The sequence below is a fragment of the Aethalodelphis obliquidens genome, unplaced genomic scaffold (genome assembly GCF_003676395.1).
Source record: "Aethalodelphis obliquidens isolate GAN/ISIS:26980383/991018 unplaced genomic scaffold, ASM367639v1 scaffold42, whole genome shotgun sequence".
In the NCBI taxonomy this organism is placed as follows: domain Eukaryota; kingdom Metazoa; phylum Chordata; class Mammalia; order Artiodactyla; family Delphinidae; genus Aethalodelphis; species Aethalodelphis obliquidens.
Window position 1 is genome coordinate 14,644,282 of NW_020837986.1, and position 22,416 is coordinate 14,666,697.

At 46.6% G+C, this 22,416-nt stretch overlaps 2 protein-coding genes across 15 annotated transcripts in view; one reads left to right on the plus strand and one right to left on the minus strand.

Moving 5' to 3' along the window:
* Positions 1–21,410, minus strand: part of TMEM74B (transmembrane protein 74B) — a 28,702-nt gene extending 7,292 nt beyond the window's left edge. Inside the window, exons 1-6 of one of the 14 annotated variants that reach the window (XM_027078686.1) lie at positions 20,844–20,958; positions 17,227–17,268; positions 8,304–8,357; positions 4,840–4,933; positions 2,760–3,176; positions 2,366–2,468 (exon numbers count right to left, since the gene is read on the minus strand). Coding sequence is in view for 1 of the 14 variants with exons in the window: in XM_027078684.1 (XP_026934485.1) it covers positions 20,844–20,979 (136 nt within the window). In the remaining 13 variants the exon portion in view is untranslated. Of the gene's footprint in view, positions 1–2,365; positions 2,469–2,759; positions 3,177–4,839; positions 4,934–8,303; positions 8,358–17,226; positions 17,269–20,843; positions 20,993–21,359 lie in introns of those variants that run through there. The other 13 variants (XM_027078691.1, XM_027078685.1, XM_027078689.1 and 10 more) reach the window with 13 other exon arrangements.
* CUNH20orf202 (chromosome unknown C20orf202 homolog) lies at positions 11,297–14,073 on the plus strand. The gene is made up of 3 exons (XM_027078033.1): positions 11,297–11,336; positions 11,762–11,907; positions 13,802–14,073. The coding sequence occupies exons 1-3, from the start codon at positions 11,297–11,299 to the stop codon at positions 14,033–14,035; spliced, it is 420 nt and encodes a 139-aa protein (XP_026933834.1). The 3' UTR covers positions 14,036–14,073.
* Positions 21,411–22,416: the final 1,006 nt, after the last annotated feature.

A 22,416-nucleotide genomic window follows, 5' to 3' on the forward strand; every position in this document is an offset into this window, starting at 1 on the left:
GAAGCCTATTGTCAGGGACCTCAAAAGGAGCTGGCTGTGGCACCAGACTCCCGAGAGAATCCCAGCTCCACCATTCATGGCTGTGTGGCCTCGTCCCCTCTCAGAGCTCAGTTTCCTCATCTGTTTAATGAACTTAGCAAGGGTTATAGGGATTAGATGAGATACTCCCTGTAAAGCGTGCACAGTTCCCTCCCTCAGCCCTGCCTCAGAGCCTTTGCCTTTGCTGTTCCTTCTGCCTGGGACACTCTTCTTCCTGAGACCCCCAGAGCTCGCCCTCACTTCCTTCACATCTTTGCTCAAATGTCACCTTCTCAGAGACACCTTCCTACATCATCCTTTTAAAACTAGCAGTGCCCCAGCACCCTTTACTCCTTAACTCTGAATTTTTCTCCATAGCATTTATCAACTCCTGACAGTTGCTTATTTCTTTCTTTATTGTCACGACCACTAAAATATGTGTCAAGAGGCAGAAGCTTTGCCTGTTTCCCTCCCTCCTGTATCCCCAGACACTAGAAAAGGAGCCAACACATAGGAGGCCCTTGATAAATATTTATTGAATAAAGAATGGAGAAAATGAGCAAATATTTATTGAGCTCCTATTATATACTGATTAATTAGGTAGACTTCATCCCTACCCTCTAGAAGTTTGTATTCCGGTGGGAGAAAAGGATAAGTAAATGTAACACTGCCACAGAGCAAAGGTACATAGTGCTGTTCAAGCTTTCAGCAAGGTGCTGACCTAGTCGGGGAGATGGGGATGGCTCCTGGCTCCACTGCAGAAGTGAGGACTGAGCCGAGATTGAAAGGATGAATAGGAGGCAACTAGGTAAAGACAGCAGGAAGAGAGGCCCAGCAGAGGGACTGGCATGGGCAAGGGCCCTGGGGTAGAAGAGAGTATGGTGAGTGTGAGGCTTGACGGACACCAGGGTGGTTGCCCTGAAGGGCTCAATAAGGAACGTTGGAGATGAGGCTGGACTGTCAGTGAGCCAGGTCACTGAGAATCCTTGTAAGCCAAGCAGTTGGTTCTTTATCCCCAGAGCAGTGGGGAGTCATCGACCAGTGTGAGTAAAGAGTTAACAAACTTTTCCTCTTCTGCATGAGAATTTGACCTTTGGTTAACTGTCTAGCTCTGTTTCCTTGGAAACAGATAAACATATATCACTCTGTTACTAGGCAACATTGCTGTGATAAAAATGACCCCAAGGAGGAGCCTAGAATGATCCATGTGGTAATGGATTAGAATTGGAGATATCAGTATGAACTCATGTTTAACATAATATTGATGCAGATGAGTACGTATTTATGATACATGTATCATTTATGATACATATGATACATGTATTTATATACATATATACTATAAATGTATATATACACAAGTCAGTATACACTATATTTCCTTTCTCTGTCAGCTGAGAGAACCTAGCTGCATGACACTGCATAGCAACAAGCGCACCTGGTTCCCATATCTTGGTTTCTAATACCACTCTCCAATAAAAGGAACCAGGGAGAAATGGCTGATGCTAGGACTGGAGCAGGAAATGTACAAGACAAGCCTGGAGCATCTGATAGTGCCAGAAAGTAAGGAAGGAACAAACCACACGCGCGCGCACACACACACACACACACACACACACACACACACAATGATGGGGGTATGTCAAAGGACATAGGGGCTGACTAAAAGAGCTCCTAATAGCCAAAGTTAGAAAAATTTGATCAAAAAAATAAATATTGGATTGTAACCTAAAATATGATAAATGAAAAAATGGGGGGAAAAGAGAAATCTCTGATGCTGAATTCCAAATATTCCATCCTCAAGGAAGCAACATAACGCCCCAATTCTTTTTTTTTTTTAGACTCCTGTGTAGAGATTTTTTATACAATCTTTAAATGTTACATTCCATTTACAGTTATTACAAAATATTGGCTATATTCCCCCGGGTTGTACAATACATTCTGTAGCCTATCTTACACACAATAGTTTGTACCTCCCACCCCTCCACCTCTGTATCATCCCTCCCCTCTCCTCACTGGTAACCACTAGTTTATTCTCTATTATTTGTGCATAACTCCCCAATTCTTAAGTGTGGGCGGAGCATAGTGCCTTTCAGAGAGTACAGTATGGAAGTGGGGGTGGAGATAATTTTATAGTGGAGAAACTGACAAACGTGATTACCTCAGCCAGGGGATCAAAGTCAACATCAACAGTCCAATTATGTTAATAGTATGTATCCTCGATATGGTGTGATGGGACTGGCACTTTACCTCTGTGATCTCTCTCACAAAACTCATAACCCCAGTCTAACCAGGAGATAAACATCACACAAATCCCAGCTGAGGGACATTTTACAAAATACCTGACCTCAGAACTGTCGAAACAAGGAAAGTCTGAGAAACTGTCACAGCCAAGAGGAGCCTTAAAGATGCATGACGACTAAATGTACTGTGGTGTCCTGGATGAGATCCTGGAATAGGAAAAAAGGACATTAGGTAAATACTAAGGAAATCTGAACAAAATGTGGACTTTAGCTAATAATAATGGATCAATATTGGTTCATTAATTATAACAAATTTATCATACTAATATAAGGTGTTAATAATAGAAGAAATTGGGTATGGGTATATGGGAACTCTTTGTGCTATCTTCCCAATTTTTCTGTAAATCTAAAACTGTTCTAAAAACTGAAGGGTTTTTTTTTTTTCTTAAAGACCCTTGATTGGTAAATTGCATCTGGGATGAGAGGAACTATAAATACCTGGTGGGAAATCATATTTTGGGCTTCATGAGCATGGTGACTCCTGTAACTGGGCAGGTACAAAGGTATCGGCTCCCAGGGGACATGAAGCTTTTAAGCCACGATGACTCCTGCACCCACCAGATGGGGATTCATTTCCTCGAACCTGTGCTGTACTGCTCTGGTACACATGCAGCAAGGACTCCCCCGCTGAGAGGGAGAGTTGAGTGCGGGTGCTGACATTGAGTGCCATTCTAGCAAGCTGAGGTTCCTGTCTTACATCCATCAGAGTATGTCAATGCCAAGTATGGCTTGTGGTCATCTGTTGAGTCTGAGTGTGTAGTTGAACCTAAGAAGACTCCTTGTGGACATTGCAGTGGGTGATAAGCAGGAGAATGACGTGATCAGATTTGCATTTTGCAAACCTTCTCCCTCTGGCTGCTCCCAGGTGCAAGGGGACAAGAGAGAAAGCAGAGACCATCAGGAGGTTATTGTGGTCATGTTGGCATGTGATAAGTCCTCAATCAATTCACTGCAGTTATGTATCTATGAGACGTGTGGGTCTGTGAGAGAATGTTCTTGTAGAACATTAGAATATCACTTAATCCAGAATTTTCCGAAGGGTATGGTACATGACATGATTTCTTGGTGTTATATAGATAAATGTGTTTGGTTATCTATGGCTGCACCCCAAAATTTATCAGCTTAAAAGAAAATTATTTACTTGCTCAGTTTTGCAGTTTGGGCTGAATTTGGTGGGGACAGCTCAATTCTTCTCTACATGGTGTCAGCTAGGGTGATACAAACAGCTGGGAACTGGCTGTGGGTTCTCCTATTATCTACCACACTCTCCAGGTGGCTAGCGTGGGCTTCCTTATACAATGGTGGTCTCAAGGTAGTCAGAGTTTTTATGGCACTCAACTTTCCCAGAGTACAAAAGCAGAAGCTGTTGGAGCTTCCTAAAGCTGAGGGAACAGTCACAATGTCACTTCTGCTGCTTTCTATTGCTTTAGTGAATGTCACAGGCCAGCCCAGAGTCAAGGGGAGGGGTCTACATAAGTGTATGAATACTGAGAGGCATGGATCACTGGAGGCAGTAACAGTCTCCCACCATCTATCCTGTATCTGTATACACACACCCCCATATGTATATGTATTCATTTTAATGGCTAGGTATTTATTTTATTCTAATGTGTTTTAGAAAAATAGATAACTAGCTCAGGAAACTAAAGATATCATGGATAATATTGCTTAGAATGAGGACAGAAAAATATATGCATCTATATGAAGTTGGAGCAACATATTCTGCTGGTTTCCCCCACTATACACTCTCCTTTTCTTCCACTGGGATAGACTTGTTGACCGATAGCTAGCACAGTGCAATCAGAATAAGGATTCCATTTCCCAGCCTCCCTTGCAGTTATGTATGAACAAGTAGGCAATGAGCCATTATTCATCATCAGAGGAGAAGGTGTGGGCAAAATGTATTAAGTGTTCTTAAAGGAAGGGGATATGCCCTCCTTCTCCCCTTTTGTCATTCCTGCAGCCAGGATGCAGACCTGATGGCTGGAGCTGGAGCAGTAGTCTTGGACCATGAGCTGGAAGCACGTTAGGATGGGGGAGCAAAAAAATTGAAGGAACCTAGATCCCAGATGACCATGGAAACACCAGCCTGGGATAGTTTCCCACACTTTTTTTTTTTTTTTTGCGGTACGCGGGCCTCTCACTGCTGCGGCCTCTCCCGTTGCGGAGCACAGGCTCTGGACGCACAGGCTCAGCGGCCATGGCTCACGGGCCCAGCCCCTCCGCGGCATATGGGATCCTCCCGGACCGGGGCACGAACCCATGTCCCCTGCATCGGCAGGTGGACCCCCAACCACCGCGCCACCAGGGAAGCCCTTCCCACACTTTTATTTGTTAGAGAAATAAACTCTTGTATAAGCTATTATTACCTGGAATTTTCTGTCACTCAGAAGAGTTTTCCTATCTAATATGATCGGTTTAAAGACAAATACAAGTAAGTCAAAGTAGAGGTGGTAGGCAAAACCGAGAAGGAGGTATGTGAGTAGCTGAAGTTTGAAAAATACAGATCCAGTCTGACCTCCTGTGTTCCAGGTGAGAAAACTCTGAATACAGCCTTCAGTGTGTCCAAAAGGGTCATATGAAAGAATAACCCAGGCAAACTTAAAGTTTCACTAGGGGAAGAAAGGAGGAGAAAGGAAAAGTATTACTGGAGGAGGGAATAACTCTTAACAGGCTCAAGGATGAAGTAATAGTAATGAATTACTTGTGTGTTTATTTTAATTGACAAACACTTATGTAGCCCTCTCCAAATGCCAGGCAATATTCTAAGTGCTGTACAAACATTAACTCACTTAATTATCGTAACCACCTGTCATGCAGGTGCTATGATTATCTCCATTTTAAGATGAGGAAGTGGAGGCAAGAGTGGTTAATAACTTGCCCAAGGTGACACAGCCGGTTTACGACATTTCTGGGATTCAAATCCAGACCCCAACTAAGTGCTGATAGCCACTATGCTGAGTTCCATCATAATTTTCAAAGCATGTGCAAACTTCCTGAGCTGTTAATGTTATTCTCCCCACTCCCCCCCACTTTTTTTTTTTTGGCCGAGCCACAAGGCTTGCAGGATCTTAGTTCCCCAACCAGGGATTGAACCCAGGCCACCGCAGTGAAAGCGTCGAGTCTTAACCACTGGACCGCCAGGGAATTCCTAATCCCCTTTCTTACATTTAGGAAAATTGAATGCCAAAGAGAGGAGATCGCTCTGTAGCCACACTGAGGGGTAGTAGAAGTACAACCAGAACCAAGGGCCTGGACTTCCAGATGGATTGGGGAACCTCAGATAGACCTAAAGTCCCAGGGCTGATTGGCCGCATGCCTACTCTCCCTACCCCATTCAGTTTTATCTCCCACTCATTCACCTGGCGAGGGAATTGGGACTCACATCAACTGGGCAGCTTGCCTCAGAGTCACACCCAAGGCTAGTTGCGGCCAAGAAACACTTTTCCCACAGTTCCACTCTGCTTCCAGAGTCTCCACCACCTCGTCAGGGTCAGAGGCTGTGCTTCCCTGACATAAGGACATAGGGTTGTGTACTGGGTACCTGGGCATGGGACAGGTGTGTATAGGATACACGTACACAGGGTGCCTGTGTACAGAGCAGAAGGGCTAGAATACCCGTATACAGGACACTCATGCACAGAAGAGGTGCACGGGACTCATGTGTACAGGGCACACAGGGATAGGATGTGTCATAGGTTGAGTGCCCCCAGAAGCAAACCCGAGACAAGAATTTGAGGGCAAGTGGTTTATCTGGGAGGTGGTTCCAGGAAGCACTGCAGAGGAGTGGGGAAGTTCGACACGGAACGGAAGGGAAGGCTTCCGATGTACCAGTGGGCAAGACCATGGCTGCTGCAGGCAACTGGGACTCAGTCCTGCTGGACTGAGTATTGTCCCACCAGAGAGCTAAGGGAAGGGAGGTATTTATCTACAAACTCCTTTTTGCCAGCACGTCCAGCCTGTCCTCTGCACATGTCAAGCACGTTCCTTAAGCAGAGAGTCAGATGTACTTTGCAGTGGGAAGCCCTGGGCACATATGGAGAAGGGGAATGTCAGGGGGATGTGGGTGGAGCTCTGGAAGCATTTGCTACAGGACACAGAGGTGCAGGGCATGTTCAGGACCCATGAGTACACAGATAAAGAGCACAGGCAGAAGACAAATGATCAGATTACCAGCCTTGCTGTCTGGGGTGAAGCGAGGGCCTGCTGGGAGGGGGGAAATAGCACAGAAGAAGAGGCAGTGTTGGGACCCCCAAGTCAACTGGTCCTCCATCCGTGTGCTCCAGCTGGCTGCTGTGATGGCACGAGCTTGCATGGTAAGAAAGGTGGGCTTAAGGGCTCTCACAATGTGGAAGCTTCTCTCTGCTAAACTTCCACCTTATTTGGATTTTACAAAGTGGGGATGAGGGCGAAGGTGCCCAGGATAAAAGAGGGACCGCCCTCAAGGCTGGGTAGGGCCCTAGATTAGGAGTCAGACACGGAGGCAGAGCTCAGTGAGGTCACTGAGCCCACCTGCTACATCCAAGAGATGGAAGTAACTCTGCCCATGTGTCTCAGGGCAGGTCACCTACGACTCTTACACCTTGGGTTCCCTGTCTGTCCAGTGAGCATCACGGAAGTCCTCTCCCTGCTATGGACTTCACAGCGCTGTTGTGAGGAGCAGATCAGGTCTCAAACAAGAAGACACTTGTAAGAGAATAAAATATATAGGTGGGGGGATTATGGAAGGGCCTGAGTGGGGGCAGTCAAGGAACCTGGCTTCTCCCTCTAGCTCTGCTGCTATAGTTTTAGGATATTGGTTTGACTCCTGTAATAAAGAGGCCCAAAATGATAGTGCCTTTAATAAAACAGAATTCATTTCTCTTTCGTGTAAAAGCACACACAGCAGTTAAGGCTGATACGGTGGCTTCACAAGTCGCAGGAGACCTCAGTTCTTTCTATCTTGTTGCTCTGCCGTCCTCCACCTGGTGGCCCAAGATGGCTGCTCCACCTCCAGCCCTTGTGAGTATATTCCAGTCAGCAGAAGGAGAAGCAGGGGGAGGGGCAGGAATCCTCCTCCCTCCTTTTAAAGGCACAGCCCAGAAATTGCACACATCACATCCATTCATATCCCACTGACCAGGATTTAATCATCTGACCACACTTCCCTGCCGGGGAGTCTAGGGATAGTCTTTTGCCATGTGTGAATGGGAGAAGGGATATTGAGGAACAACCTGCAATTTTTGCCACAGCTGCTGACTTGTTTGGGCAACTCACATCACCATCTGAGCCATGGTTTCTTCATTTGCACATTTATTCATTCATCCATGCATTCATATATTCATGCATTCATATATATATATTCCGGGTTTGTGATATAAAGTATGATTTTTGAACCACTTGATGGCTAATGAATTCTCCTACTAGCTGGACCATAAGCCCTGTGAGGTCAGGTGTGAGGTCTTTTTACTCAGCGCCATACCTCTGGCATCCAGGGCAGAGTCTCGTCTGGCACATGGAGGCCAGCTGCCCATGGATGAGGCATGGATGGCCATTCTGGCTTTGACAATTGGTGAGGACATTTTTCCTCGCTGAGGAGTTTAAGTTCTTTCCTTTCCTAGGCCTCCTGGTTCCACCTCCCCTTCTCCCCATGTGCCAAGGCTTTCCAAGCCTATGAAATAAAACGTTCTCTGAGCCAGGATCGTGAGAGTAGGATTAAAAATAAATGAAAGTGTGTCAAAACAAGTTAACCACAAGAAATGTCTTCCCAGGATAATTCAATGTTGGCACTGCAGGCCAAGGACAGAGCATCAGACTCTAATAGCCAAGCACTCCTATCAACACCACTCCTCTGTTGGGCAGAGAACCTGCTGGGCTGCCCAGGATGGCAGCAGATGGCCTAGCCTGAGCCCCCGCTTGACCCTCCACCCCTGCAAGACAACAGGCAAGACCCTCCCACACAGGTCAGGGAGAACAGGTTCTAATTCCAACCCTGTTGCTTACCTGCTGGGGTGATCCTAGGAAAATCTATGCCTCTTTGAGCCTCAGTTTCCTCACCTGTAAAAAAGGGTTAATAATAGGCTCTTCATCAGCTATAACATGCAGATAACAATGGTGCCTACCTCGTAGGCAGACGTTCCCAAATGTTCTCAGTTCATGGCATCCTTATCATCTCTGTAATTTTTTCACAGTGCACCAGGCCCGAAGAAATGTCTAACAGTTGTTTGTTAAATTAGGTTCAAACAACTTAATGGTAGTTTGTACAGTATTCAACAGATATTATTGTATTTCCCTCAAATTTTAAAAATATTTTGCAGTGCCCCTGTGAGTTTTCTGAAGTGCCTCTGGGTGCCTTGGCGCTCAGTTTGGGAACTGCAGTCACAAGGTTTTGAGGATGAGATGAGGTTGTGTTGTCAAGGGCTTATCACGATGCCTGGTCTGGAGTCAGAGAGCAGTAAATGTTAATTGTCCTAAATCATCCTCCAGTCTCTCTAGTCCTTTCTGTGTCTCCTGCCACTGCCACCCAGCAACTCTTCCTGACTCCAGCTCCTGCCATCTCATGGTTTCTGCTTGCTGCCTTCCGTCTGGACCCCTCGGGGTCTGTGGCCCTGCTTCTGAACTAACTTCCTTCTAGTATAGAATCGCCAGCCCCCCTTCTTCATTCCTCCCTAACTCCACACGTGGCACAATCTCTTCATAGGTGGAGTATACATTCTGGCCTCTTAATTTGGGGCTTGGCTGTGTGACTCACTTTGCTTACATGGCAAAAGTGACAGCTTGGGGCTTCCCTGGTGGCGCAGTGGTTGAGAGTCCGCCTGCTGATGCAGGGGACACGGGTTCGTGCCCCAGTCCTGGAAGATCCCACATGCCGCCGAGGGGCTGGGCCGGTGAGCCATGGCCCCTGAGCCTGCGCATCCGGAGCCTGTGCTCCGCAATGGGAGAGGCCACAGCAGTGAGAGGCCCGCGTACCGCAAAAAAAAGAGGCCTCACATGGTTCCACTTGCTCTCTATCCTCTGCCGTTGCCAAGAGAAGAACTTGCCCCAGTAGCCCAGTGATTCTAGGAGGAGGACAAGAGACCCATGGCGAAGGCACAAATCTGCAGACCTGAAGACTGATGCAGACCACCTTAGCCAAACCACAAACTCAAGAGCAAAAATAAACAGTTGTTGTTTGAAGGTATGGAGTTTTGGAGAGTTTCATTACACAGTAGTCTTGGGACAATCCAACCCCTCTGACTGTGGCAAATTCAAATTCTCTGAGAGAAGGTCTGATTGGATCATTTGCTCACCACCCAGAACATAGCTGCTTTCACACCATCACCCACGAGCCGAGGGTCTCCCTCCTGTCCAGTCTGCAGGTGGCTGCCTTGGGCTGGGACACCCATTTCTGATCCAAGCAGTTGTCCCATAATTACATGGTCAAGTGACACAAAGCCTGGTGACCTGCCTGGAAGCAATCATTTCTGGCCCCTGTGTTCAGAAGGGGTGTGAGTGTGGTAAGCAGGAGATTCTTGGATCCTCTTTGGTTCTAAAGAGTAACAGCTAAACTAGGAGAAATTGCACATAAAATTTTCTCTGCCTGTGGCAGTCAGGATGCAACTTAAGCTGTAAAATCCAGGATATAAGAAATGTGATTTTTCTTACAACTCATTTCTGTAACTATTTTGAGCCTCATTATGCTTAAGATGGAAAGGATGAGGCTCAAGCTCACTTAGAAAATTTGGTACAACCGGGTCAGAACCCAGTTGTCCTGGCTTCCTGTACAGTGTCCTGGCCCCCTTCCCTGCGCAGTCAGTCTCACACTTGGAAGGATGCTGCAGGTGCCATCTCTGAGCCAGTGGAGCCCCTTCTCCAGCCTCCCTGATCGTCTGGGCTGTGCTTCCCCACTCCACTGGCTGAGTGCCCACTGCCTGGAAGAATTCTAAGCAACACTTTCCTCCTACTGAGTCGTAATCTGCCTCCCTATGTCCTGTATCACCTGCCCTAACTCTGTCTTCTGGCACTACACTTAAATGTACACTCCTTTTTCTTTAATTTATAAACATTTACTATAAATTTTACTTCTATAAATTCTATTTAGTTATTTTTCATATCTGCCTTTTTAAATAGTGTCTTTTTTCTTATGTTTTTGAATTCTTTTGTATGACTTTAATTTTTTTCAAAATACTTTTTGTGTTTTAATCTCATCTGAAGTTCTTAGGGGAAGTGGGGTCTAATCCTGCTGTTGCTGGTGTCTGCTGACTCTCACTTATAGTGGATGGTTTCCTTGTGTGGTTTGTAATTTGGGGCTAAGAGTTCACCTTCAGTGGACCTTTATCTGTGGACAGCTTGTGTAGCCCAGTTGAGGGCAAGTACCTCCAAAACAGGTTACGTTTGCTTTGCTGGTCACCTCAGCTCCTTACCTGGGATCACTATGTTAATTCTTAGTTTGGGGTTCCTAGTTCAAGTGGATAGAATACATTTTTTTAAAGCCTGCATGAGACTAGATCCTATTTATTGGCGTCATAATATTAACTTGATTATAGTTTGTTTCCACCCACTAGGATGTCAGCTCCAGCCTTTGTCTCTCTGATTTTGGGCTCTACTCCTCTATCTGCCTACAGCAGAATTTTAAACACAGTAGGCACTCAGAAAGTATTTGTTGAAAGAGAGAATTAAAGGATGCCCACTTCACAGTGTGTTGTGAAGAATAAATGGGGTGTCAGAACTGTGTTTGCCCAATTAAAAATTGGGTTTCTTGTCTCATATAACAGGCAGATGATGTTGGGGGTTCTGTGACTGAGTGATTTCAATGACTCTGCAATTTTCTTGGCCTTTGTCTTAGGGTTGCAAGATGGTTACTGTAGCTCCAGGCATCACATCCACATTCAAGGCAGAAGGAAATAGAAGAAAGTAAGAGTAAAGGGGGAGCATCCCTGACATTTTTCCTTATCGTGTAGGTAACATTTTCCTAGAAGTCTAACAGCAAATTTCTGCTTTGGTCTCATTTGCTAGAAATGGGGCGCATGGGCATCCAGAAGAAAGGGGACTTGGAAAGTGAGCATTTCCCTTATCTATAGACTCCATAGGTAGGTGAGGGAGGGAGGGAGAGGACTGGGGACACAGGTGTGCCATCTGCCCCAGATGAGCTTTTATCTCTGTGTGTGTGTGTGTATAACAAAGCATTGAGAGCAGAACAAGCCCTCAGAAAGCGGGCACCTATTTTCATAATAATTATTAATTTTATCATTTAAAGCTTTATAGTCTCTGTGATCCTGTTGGCATCAGATTTGGATTCTGGAGCCCACAGGCTCTGAGGCACCCATACCCCAGTGATCTCCCTCCCCCCGCCCCTTGTTCTATTCAGAGTACTGAAGCCCTTTAAAAAAAAAACACACACTACATTTTCCAATGTCAGCTACTTCCTGCTCTCATTAACTCCATCCTCAGTGACTTAGCCAGACTCTGCTCCTGGCCTGCAGCAGAGAGCAGACTGTCCAAATCAAAGGTCCCTCAGGCCCGTCACCAGGTCAGCATCAAGGTCTCTCCCAAGGACGCTGAGATGAAAACAGCAGAAGAGCCAACCTCAAGTCTTGGGCAGACCCTGGAGTGGCTGAGAAAGGAGCTGGTAAGTCTTTACATTTCTTTTTACCTGGTGCTTTCACACAATATATTCCAAGGCTCCCTGGTTCCCCACTCCCAGGTGCCCCCTAGGCTGGGGCAGAGCTTCAGGCTGGGGTATAGGCCCTGCAGGCACCCCTCTGGGACCAGCCACACAGTGCACAATCACCACCTCAGGTGCTGGGATAAGTAGGTCGTGGCCTACATAGGAGGCTCTGGGTATAGTACTTGCCTGACTGGTTTTAGAATTACACTGAGTCCTGGTATGTGCCCAGCTCTGCAGCTGTGTGACCTCTAGCAAGTGGCTTTACCTCTTTGAACTTCAGTCTCCTTATTGTAAAATGGGGATAACCATAGTACCAGCACCACAAGGGTTATTGTAAGAATTTGGTGAGGAGATGGTGTAATTCACTTAGCGCCTGCGTTGGCTGTTACAATCCTGACCCAGCTGGGTATGGAGTACATCAGCTGTCTTAGCCTGGGTCTTCTAGAAAGCAGAGGCTTGCAAGGGTTGGGGTATTAACCGTTTATTTGGAGGTACAAGCCCAGAGTGGTGAGAGTGAGGGAAATAGGGAGTGGAGGCAAAGGCCGATGCTATTTGAGGAGATGCCTTGCGTTACCAAGCTGGCTGCCACTTAGAAAGGAGCCCTAAGGAGGCCCAGAGGCCCTCTCAGCAGCCGGTTTACCTGGCTGCAGGATTCTCTGCAGGGGTTGAAGGAGGATCTGCACCCTGGGGGAGAGAAGAAGAGGAAGTTTATCTGCCCAGCTCACTCCTGTCTCCCATTTCCTGTCTGTAAGGCTCCACCCCATGGGGCACTAACTCACCTGAACTTATGAGCTGTGTCACTTGGCCCCTCAGTGGCCGCTCAGGAAGCCAGGCCTTATGTCTCTCCTTGTGATGTTTTCTCCAAGTCCAAAAACAGAAGGGAGCCCCAAAGTATGTGGGGACACCAGCCCAGAGAGAGAAGGAGGTGGTCTGGGGAACCACAGAAGGCACCCAAAGTTTGTATTCCAATAACGCCAGCTTCTTCTGGGGAGGGACAGAGAGGATTGTCCAAAAATGACCTGTCTGGGTTGCCAGGCAACGGACGAGCTGGGAACCAACCCTGTCCTCACCTCGGTGGGAGGGGCTGACCCAGTAGGGCTTCTCATGGGCCCGGGGGACTCCAGCAGCAGGAACTGCAGCCACTTACAGTCCTCAGGGATCTAGAGGCTGGGTGGCAGTCCCACCCCGTGCTCCCCCTAAACACTAGACACTATGCTGGGACTGCTTAGTACCTGAACCCAAAGTGCCAGCTTCCACTTGATAAAGTACCTCTCTTCTCTCCTACCGATGAGGAGGGAGAACAGGTAGGGGTGGGGGGAAGCCTACCCAGGGCACAGCCTCCCGGGGCCAAATGTCCTCTGCCTCCACATATGACAAGAGATGAGCCCTGAGTCTCCACTTGCTGGTCCCTGACTTGCAAATTTCTCAGTCAAGTGTGTTTTTAACCTCCATCACAGGGAATTTACATGACATCACAAGGGCTCCCCTGTGGAGCCCAGCCAAGAAGCCCCCCTTGACCATCAGTGAAGTATGTCAGTCACTTTATGCAGCAGAAGGAACAAGTCAGTAACCCCAGCAGCTACCACTGATGAGCACTGATGAAAGTCTGGTGCTCTCCCTCCTTTCCTGGGATTATATAAGCCCCCAAAGTCCTGGTGGGATCTAAAACAGGGAGAGAGCCTTGAAAGGCAAGTAATTTGCTTTCTAGTTTGCAAATGAAGAAACTGAGGCTTCGGTGGACATGGCTTCTATGAGGCTGTGGGCTTGTCTCCAATGAGACAATGATAGGAGCAGGCTTTCTGGGGGAACATCCAGCACTCTGGCCGCCCCCTCACAGACTCCTTCTTTCTCCTAGGCTGAGATGCAGGTCCAAGACCAGAGACTTCTGCTCACGCTGAAGCATCTTCACAGTGTCCTGCAGGAGCTGCGTGCGGAGAGTGCCCACTGGGAGGATGCCAGATCCAGTGGCGGAGCCTCCCCCATCAGACCTCGGGCGGGCTCTGAAGGCAGGGGCCACCAGCCCTTTTCCTCCAGGGGCCTGGCCCAGCTCCTCCAAGGGGCAGACAGCAGACGAAGCTCCCTCCCTTAACAGGCCAGAGATGACCCTGACTTTAAACCCTCCCCCCACTAGTCTAAACTTTGATTGTGATGAGAGAGAGCACTGGAATGGGAGTCAGGAAGGCCGGTCTCTGGGTTCACCCCTGCCTTCATTCACTGTGTGTCCCTGGACCTGTCACTCAGCTTCTCTGTGTCACTCTTTCCTCTCCTGTCACTTCTCAGGATTTTTGCACAAATGAAGTATCAGATGTGAACACATTTGGAAAACGCAAACATGTTACATGGCTTCTGGCAAGCACCACGGTGGTAATCCTATTCTTAGGAATTTCCCACAAGGTGATTGTTAAAACAAAGAAAGAGCTCAGTGTGCCCGGATGTTTATCTAGTGTTGCCATGGCAAAAATACAGAACCCCGTGCAGTGACTTGATGGTTGTTTTCTGTCTTCCCGGCAGGCCTTCTTATTCCCCTTTATCTGAAAGAAACAGGCCCTACAACCAGCCTGGCCATAAGGATGGGCATGTAACCAGGCCTGGCCAATTACAATTCATGGTCATCCTAACAACATGATTGGCCCAATGAGTGGGCATGTGGCTCAACAGAGCCAATCACAGCCCTTCTCTGGGATTGCCCTCTTGATTCTTGTTCTACTGTGGTCGCAAATCTGGGGCTGCCAGTGGCCATGATTCCTGTCAGGTGAGGGAGACCTGCTGGCAGTATGAAAGAAAGAGGCTAATCTTCAAAGAGAAGCAGAGAGAGGACCACACAAGAGATGGGCAGAGAGGAAGGGTGCTGGCTCTTTTTAGTCCCTGGTTTCAGACCCTAATTCTGTGAGTTACTCCTGCTGTCTTTCCAGAGCAGAAGCCAGTAGATTCTACCACCACCACCCACAAAGGCACACACCAGTTTGTTTTTGCTTAAGCTGATTTGAATAAGGTTTCCCTTATTTGCAACCAAAATAGTCCGGATGGTCAAAGAAGCAAAGAAGAGAAATCATGAAAAAAATGGCATTTCTGACAACCGAGTTTGGCAGGCAGGCAACAAGGTGTATGTTGTGGCAGAACCCTCAATTCTTTGGGGTGCAGGAGTCATAACTTTGAAAAATTATATCTGCCTATAAGAAAGATATAAATGGAACAGGTAAAAATAAAGTCCTGGTGTTAACATGGTCCGATTATCGTCAGGCCTTTTTATTTTTGAAAATCTTCTTGCATGTTGCTAGGATATTGCTTTTAATGGCCTTGAAAAAGTAAATCCATTGCATACAGAAGCAAAGGGTGGGAGGGCTGCATTATATGTACTATGGTTATGGTCAGACTAATCTTGGGTTTCTATATAATATTTGATAATACAAAAAAATAGTTCTCCATCAATGGCTGAATGGATAAACAAAATGTGATATATACATGAAATGGAATATCATTCAGCCTTGAAAAGGAAGTTAATCCCGGCACATGCCACAAGATGGGTGGACTTTGAACACATTGTGCTAAGTGGAGTAAGCCAGTCACAAAAGGACAAATATGATTCCACTCATACGAGATACTTAGAGGAGTCAAATTCATGGAGACAGAAAGTAGTTCTGGTTGTCAGGAGTTTGGGGGCAGGGGGTTGGGGGGTCATTTAAGGGGTGCAGAGTTTCAGTGTTGCAAGATGGCAAAAGTTCTGTGGATGGATGGTGGTGATGGTAGTATAGCAACGTGAATGTACTTGATGCACTATATACTTTAAAATGGTTAAAATGGTAATATTTATCATATGTTATATTTTACCACAATTAAAAATAAATACTTTAAAATTTTAAATTACCTGCTCTGTGATGCTAGGGCTGGAGTCCCACAAACCCTATTTCTGCATTACTAGCTGCTCCAGGTTAGACTTTGCCAATAAGCAGGGTGGGGCTAGAGGGACACCACAGGGCTGGAGGAGCGAGAAAAGACTTGCTTCTTCATCTTTGTTCTTTGTAGCTTCCTGTGGCCTTCCTACTCTCATGAACATCACCCAGCAATGCTCCTTCACCTCAAAGCAGCAATTCCTCCCTGTGGCACCAGCCAGAACCCCCTTCTCAAGGCTGTAGGCGCCAGTCCTGGGGGGCCCTTCCCCCAACCTCAGAGACACCAGCTCCAGATGGCCAGCATCCCCTCCCCTGAAGTCTCAGTTCCTGTCCTCCCTGGCTCCTCTCTGCTCTCTGAGACTTGAGCCCAGCTGAGCAGAGCTCCCTTCTCAGATGCCTGAAGTGGAGCTCTGCAAGGCTGAAAGCTTTAATAATGTCAGTCTCCTCTCTTTGCTCCCTCAGCCCTGGGAGTGGTAGATGCTTCCTGCAAGTGCTACCTTCATTCTAAGAGTTCTTTTTATAACCTTTCGGTCATCCAGTTAACAACTTTATACCTAGTTAGCAATTCTTTATATTAAATTCTCTCTGTTAAAATAATCAGTTTTTGGCTATAATTACCAATGCTGCTGTGATCACTTTTGTTCATGTGCCCCGGTACACAAGCCCAGTGCCCCTAGGATATACAGGTTTTCTCCCACTAACTGAAAGTAAAGCATTCCTATGGAACCTTTCACAAGCCAAAATTGGGTATAGTGAAGAAGCAATTACCTTAGGACACATCTTGCTAAAAGAGGCCCAAAATAAATTGAGATAAAGTACAGATGCTCATAGACACAGGTCAAAGCCAGGTCAAAGCTATGGTGGCTTCATGCAGAAATGCTGAGTGCCGTTCCTGGGGAAGTAGCTTGGCGGTGCCACTCCCCCCCAGGGTGTTTGCTGCCTCTGTAACGGCTCACCCCAGATCAAACGCTGAACACCATTTTCACTTTTCACCTGTTTTTGTAAAAGTGAAAATCATCTTTGGCTTTCTTTCAGTTCATGAAAACAGGTACTAATGTAGCTCTTTCATGAAAGCAAAGTGGCATAAAGTGAGCTTTCGAAAAACAACGGATACCTGTAGAGCAAAGAGTTGAACTGGAAGTACGTGTGTGAATACTCAAGTTTACAAGAAGCGTGTTTTCCAAAGTGGGGTATTCACTTAAACTCCCACAAGCCGTGTCCAAGAGTTCCTGTTGCTCAACATTCTCGCCAACACTTGGTATTATCAGTCTTCTTAATTTTTGCCAATATAATGAGTGCAAAATGGTATTACACTGTGATCTTAACTTGCATATTCCTACAAATGTGGTGGTTAACCTGAGTTTTAATTCCACCTCCACCATTTACTTACTTTTTGATCTTAGATGAATTACTCAACCTCTCTGAGCCTCATCTGTAAAAGAAGGGATAATAATATCTACCTCATAGGATTATTATTTATATTGTATAGGAGAATGCATATAACTCACTTTACACAGCACTGAGCATTGTAAAGGCTAATAAGTGACAGCTTGTTATTATTGCTGTGTAATCACAAATATAATGATTTCTGAAACTATGACTATTACAAGTAGACAAGCTTGCTAGCAACCATCATTAGGAGAGATATCTGCCTGGCCATGCAAAGTAACAATGACATTGGTTTTCCATGCCCAATGCCAACAACCTGCACCCTCTGCCTCTCCCAGCTTCCCACAGCTGGGCCCCCAGACCAAAAACATCTGCCAGTCCCCCCTCTACCAATCTGCAAAGATAAACCTGACCCTCTGCTTGGGTATGTGTTGTTCTCCAGACCCCACCTCTGGAACCAATGTTCAGTTCCTGATCCCAGGTCAGAACAAGCTCAGTCTGAGCCCAGATGCTGGGGGACAAGGGGGTTGGAGTGGCAATGACATCCTCAGTGTCGGTTCCTCGAGGGCTGGGTTATAGATCATGTTCATCCACGAGAGCAAGTGAGCACTAGAGGGAGCCTGTGGATCATGGTCACAAAGGAAAATCTGGGGTTTTCTCTGCTGAGGCAGCAAAAACAGGACTGTACACCCAAGCCTCCCATCCAAGGGTGAGGAGAGAAGGGGACACAGGTGGGGAAAGGACGGATGGGGGTCAGAAGCTAAAAAATTAGGAGCAGAAGAAGAACAGTTCAAGATGTGATACCTATTGTCAGGGCCGGCAGTTCAGGACTCACCCTGTGACTAACCAGAAAGGATCAGAGGCTCACTTTTACCTGGGGCCAGCGTCCAGCCCTGGGCCAGGCTTGATGCCTTACAGCGCCCAAGTGTTCTGGCAGGTGTGTAACAAAATGCTCCCAAACTTAAAACAAAAACAGTCACTTCATTATTGCAACAACCATTCATCATTGCAGTAAAATCACACTTCCCACGGTTCTGGGGATTGACTGGGTTCAGCTGGGTGGTTCTTGCTTTTGGTCTCTCAAGTGGCTGCAGTCAGATGGTGTCCAGCTTGATTCATCTCAAAGGCTTATTCACATGTCTGGCAGTGGACGCTGGCTGTTACCTGGGACCTTAGCTGATGCTGTCACCTGAAACACCTACCCATGACTCCTCCCTGTGACCTAGGCTACCTCATAGCATAGTGGCTGGTGCCAAGAACAAGCATCTGAAGAGAGCCAAGAGGAAGCTGTATAGCCTTTATGACTCAGTCTTGGAGGTCACACAGTGTCACATCCATTGCATCTTATGCAGCAGAAGCCAGGCACCAAGGCCAGCTCACATTCAAGGGGAAGAGAATTAGACCACCTCTTGATGGGAGGAGCATCAAAGAACTTGTAGACATGTTTTAAAGCCACCACACCATGTAAGACTGGATGGGTTTCCAGTGTGGCACATCAGCTGCAAGGAATAGGCATCGACACTTTGTAACCTCAGGCAGAGTGATAAGACAGAATCTCATCAAAATCCACGGGCAGGAACTCCAGGAGGTGAAGGGTAGGTCTGGATCTACAAGAGTTCACTCCATCACTCCAGCATCACTGTGTTTCAGTGTGCTACTGAGAGGTGGGCTCAGCTCTGCTGCTGTGACAAACGAACTCAAGGCCTCAACACGACCAAGGTCCATTCCTGGCTCACACTACATGTCCTATGGCTCTATTATGGGGGGGGGGCTCCTGCTCAGGGACCCAACCACCATCTGTGCTGTCACCAGATGCTACAGCAGGGAAGATACATAAGGAGAGTCACACACTGTCTCTTCCACACTTTAGCCAGGCAGTGAAATGTGTCCCTTCTGCCCACAGCCCATTGGCTAGAGTTGGTCACGTGGTCTGTCCCAGCGTGGGGGCTGGGAAATGTGAGGAGTGGATGGAGAGTCTGGTGAACACCCCCATGTCAGACACATCCTCCATTCTCTCTCAACAGACCAGCTTCCTCAGCGTGTCAGAGTGGGTCCTCATCAGTCTCCACCACTGTGCGCACTAAGAGTGCGGACCCCCAGGCCCACCCATGCCTGCTGAACCAGAGCCTCTGAATTGGGGTCGGGGGATTGAGTTTCCACAGCCCCCACTCCCCCAAGGGAAGTCTGAGAACCGGGGCTGGGGGCTGTTCTGCCATCTGTCCTAGCTCCTAGCTTCAGTTTCCTTTAACTATGTCTGGGCTTTACTTTGTCTTCTTTCTGCATATTTTCATTGTCCACTCCCACTGCTAAAGATAGCACTCTCCTGTTATTTCTCTCTGTCAAAGTCTAGAGAGAGGTCTAAAAACAACAAATGCTGGAGAGGGTGTGGAGGAAAGGGAACCCTCTTGCACTGTTGGTGGGAATGTAAATTGATACAGCCACTATGGAGAACAGTATGGAGGTTCCTTACAAAACTAAAAATAGAATTACCATATGATCCAGCAATCCCACTACTGGGCATATACCCAGAGAAAACCATAATTCAAAAAGACACATGAACCCCAAATTTCACTGCAGCACTATTTACAATAGCCAGGTTATGGAAGCAACCTAAATGCCCACTGACAGATGAATGGATAAGGAAGATGTGGTACGTAAATACAATGGAATATTACTCAGCCATAAAAAGGAATGAAAATGGGTCATTTGTAGAGATGTGGATGAATCTATAGACTCATACAGAGTGAAGTAAGTTAGAAAGAGAAAAACAAATATCATATATATGTGGAACCTAGATATATGTTCCATATATATATATGGAACACATATATGTGGAACCTAGAAAAATGGTACAGATGAACTGGTTTGCAGGGCAGAAATAGAGACACAGATGTAGAGAACAAATGTATGGACACCAAGAGGGGTAAGCGGCGGGGTGGTGGTTGTGGTGGTGTGATGAATTGGGCAATTGGGATTGACATGTAAACACTGATGTGTATAAAATTGATGACTAATAAGAACCTGCTGTATAAAAAATAAATAAAATAAAATTCAAATAAAAGTTTAGAGAGAGGGAATCTGATGGATCAGCTCAGCCTTTGACATCTGAACACATCATAGGTGGTTGGTATAAGGTAGGTTTGTTTTCTCCTCCCCCTCCTCTTCTTCTACCTCTTCTCCTTCATCATCATCGTCAATACACAGGTAATACAATGCAATGATTAAGAGTGAGGGCCTTGACACCAGGCTGTCTGGGTTTGAATCCCAGTTCTGCTACTTATTAGCTCTGTGACGTTAAGCAAATAACATAAATTTTCTTGCCTCTCTTTGCTCCTCCATAAAGCAGGGATACAACAGAAATTACCTCATACAGCTATTGAGCAAATGCAGTGAGTCAACATGGTCCTGGCACATCAATCTTAGCTATTATAATTAATAATAACAGCTACCATTTTAAAGCTCAGGATAGTGTAGTGGCTGTAAGTACAGCCTGTAGCCTCACTGCCAGTCTTTGAATCCTAGCTCTACCATTTACTCATTGTGTGGGCTTGGGCAAGTCATTAAACTCTCTGTGCCTCAGTTTCACCATCTATAGAATGGGAATAATAATGTACCTACCTCCTGAGGATGATGTGAAGAACAATGAGTTAATACATGCAAAACGTGATTGGAACCAAGATGTTGGAGTAGAAGGATGTGTTCTCGCTCCCTCTTGCAAGAGCACCAGGATCACAACTAGATGCTGGACAATCATCAACAGGAAGACACTGGAACTCACCAAAAACGATACCCCACGTCCAAGGACAAAGGAGAAACCACAGTGAGACAGTAGGAGGGGCACAACCATAGTAAAATCAAGTCCCATAACTGCTGGGTGGGTGACTCACAGACTGGAGAACACTTATACCACAGAAGTTCACCCACTGGAGTGAAGGTTCTGAGCCCCACGTCAGGCTTCCCAACCTGGGGGTCCAGAAACAGGAGGATGAATTCCTAGAGAATCAGACTTTGAAGGCTAGTGGGAATTGATTGCAGGACTTCGACAGGACTGGGGGAAACAGAGACTCCACACTTAGAGGGCACACACAAAGTGGTGTGCACATTGGGACCCAGGGGAGAATGAACCACACCTACCTGCTAGTGTTGGAGGGTCTCCTGCAGAGGAGGGGGCTGGCTGTGGCCCACCGTGGGGACAAGGACACTGGCAGCAGAACTTCTGGGAAGTACTCCTTGGCGTGAGCCCTCCAGGAGTTGCCATTAGCTCCACCAAAGAGTCCAGGTAGGCTCCAGTGTCGGGTTGCCTCAGGCCAAACAACCAAACAAACAACCTGGGTGGGGAACCCAGCCCCACCCATCAGCAGTCAAGCGGATTAAAGTTTTACTGAGCTCCGCCCACCAGAGCAACAGTCAGCTCTACCCACCACCAGTCCCTCCCATCAGGAAACTTGCATAAGCCTCTTAGATAGCCTCATCCACCAGAGGGCAGACAGCAGAAGCAAGAAGAACTACAACCCTGCAGCCTGTGGAAAAAAAACCACATTCACAGAAAGATAGATAAGATGGAAAGGCAGAGGGAGGGACAGATGAAGGAACAAGATACCAGATGAAGGACCAAGATAAACCCCCAGAAAAACAACTAAATGAAGCGGAGATAGGCAACCTTCCAGAAAAAGAATTCAGAATAATGATAGTGAAGATGATCCAGGACCTCGGGAAAAGAATGGAGGCAAAGATCGGGAAGATGCAAGAAATGTTTAACAAAGACCTAGAAGAATTAAAGAACAAACAAACAGAGATGAACAATACAATAACTAAATGAAAACTACACTGGAAGGAATCAATAGCAGAATAACAGAGGCAGAAGAACGGATAAGTGACCTGGAAGACAGAATGGTGGAATTCACTGCTGCAGAACAAAATAAAGAAAAAGGAATGTAAAGAAATGAAGACAGCCTAAGAGACCTCTGGGACAACATTAAATGCAACAACATTCGCATTATAGGGGTCCCAGAAGGAGAAGAGAGAGAGAAAGGACCAGAGAAAATGTTTGAAGAGATTATAGTCGAAAACTTCCCTAACATGGGAAAGGAAATAGCCACCCAAGTCTAGGAAGTGCAGAGAGTCCCATACAGGATAAACCCAAGGAGAAACACATTGAGACACATAGTAATCAAACTAGCAAAATTGAAGA

What these genes read in the sequence shown, in the direction of transcription:
- CUNH20orf202 (XM_027078033.1), top strand. Translation starts at nt 11,297, where the DNA reads ATGGGGCGCATGGGCATCCAGAAGAAAGGGGACTTGGAAA. An exon ending in GAAGAAAGGGGACTTGGAAA is followed by an intron (nt 11,337 to 11,761) that starts GTGAGCATTTCC and finishes CCTGGCCTGCAG; the next exon opens with CAGAGAGCAGACTGTCCAAA. An exon ending in AGTGGCTGAGAAAGGAGCTG is followed by an intron (nt 11,908 to 13,801) that starts GTAAGTCTTTAC and finishes TCTTTCTCCTAG; the next exon opens with GCTGAGATGCAGGTCCAAGA.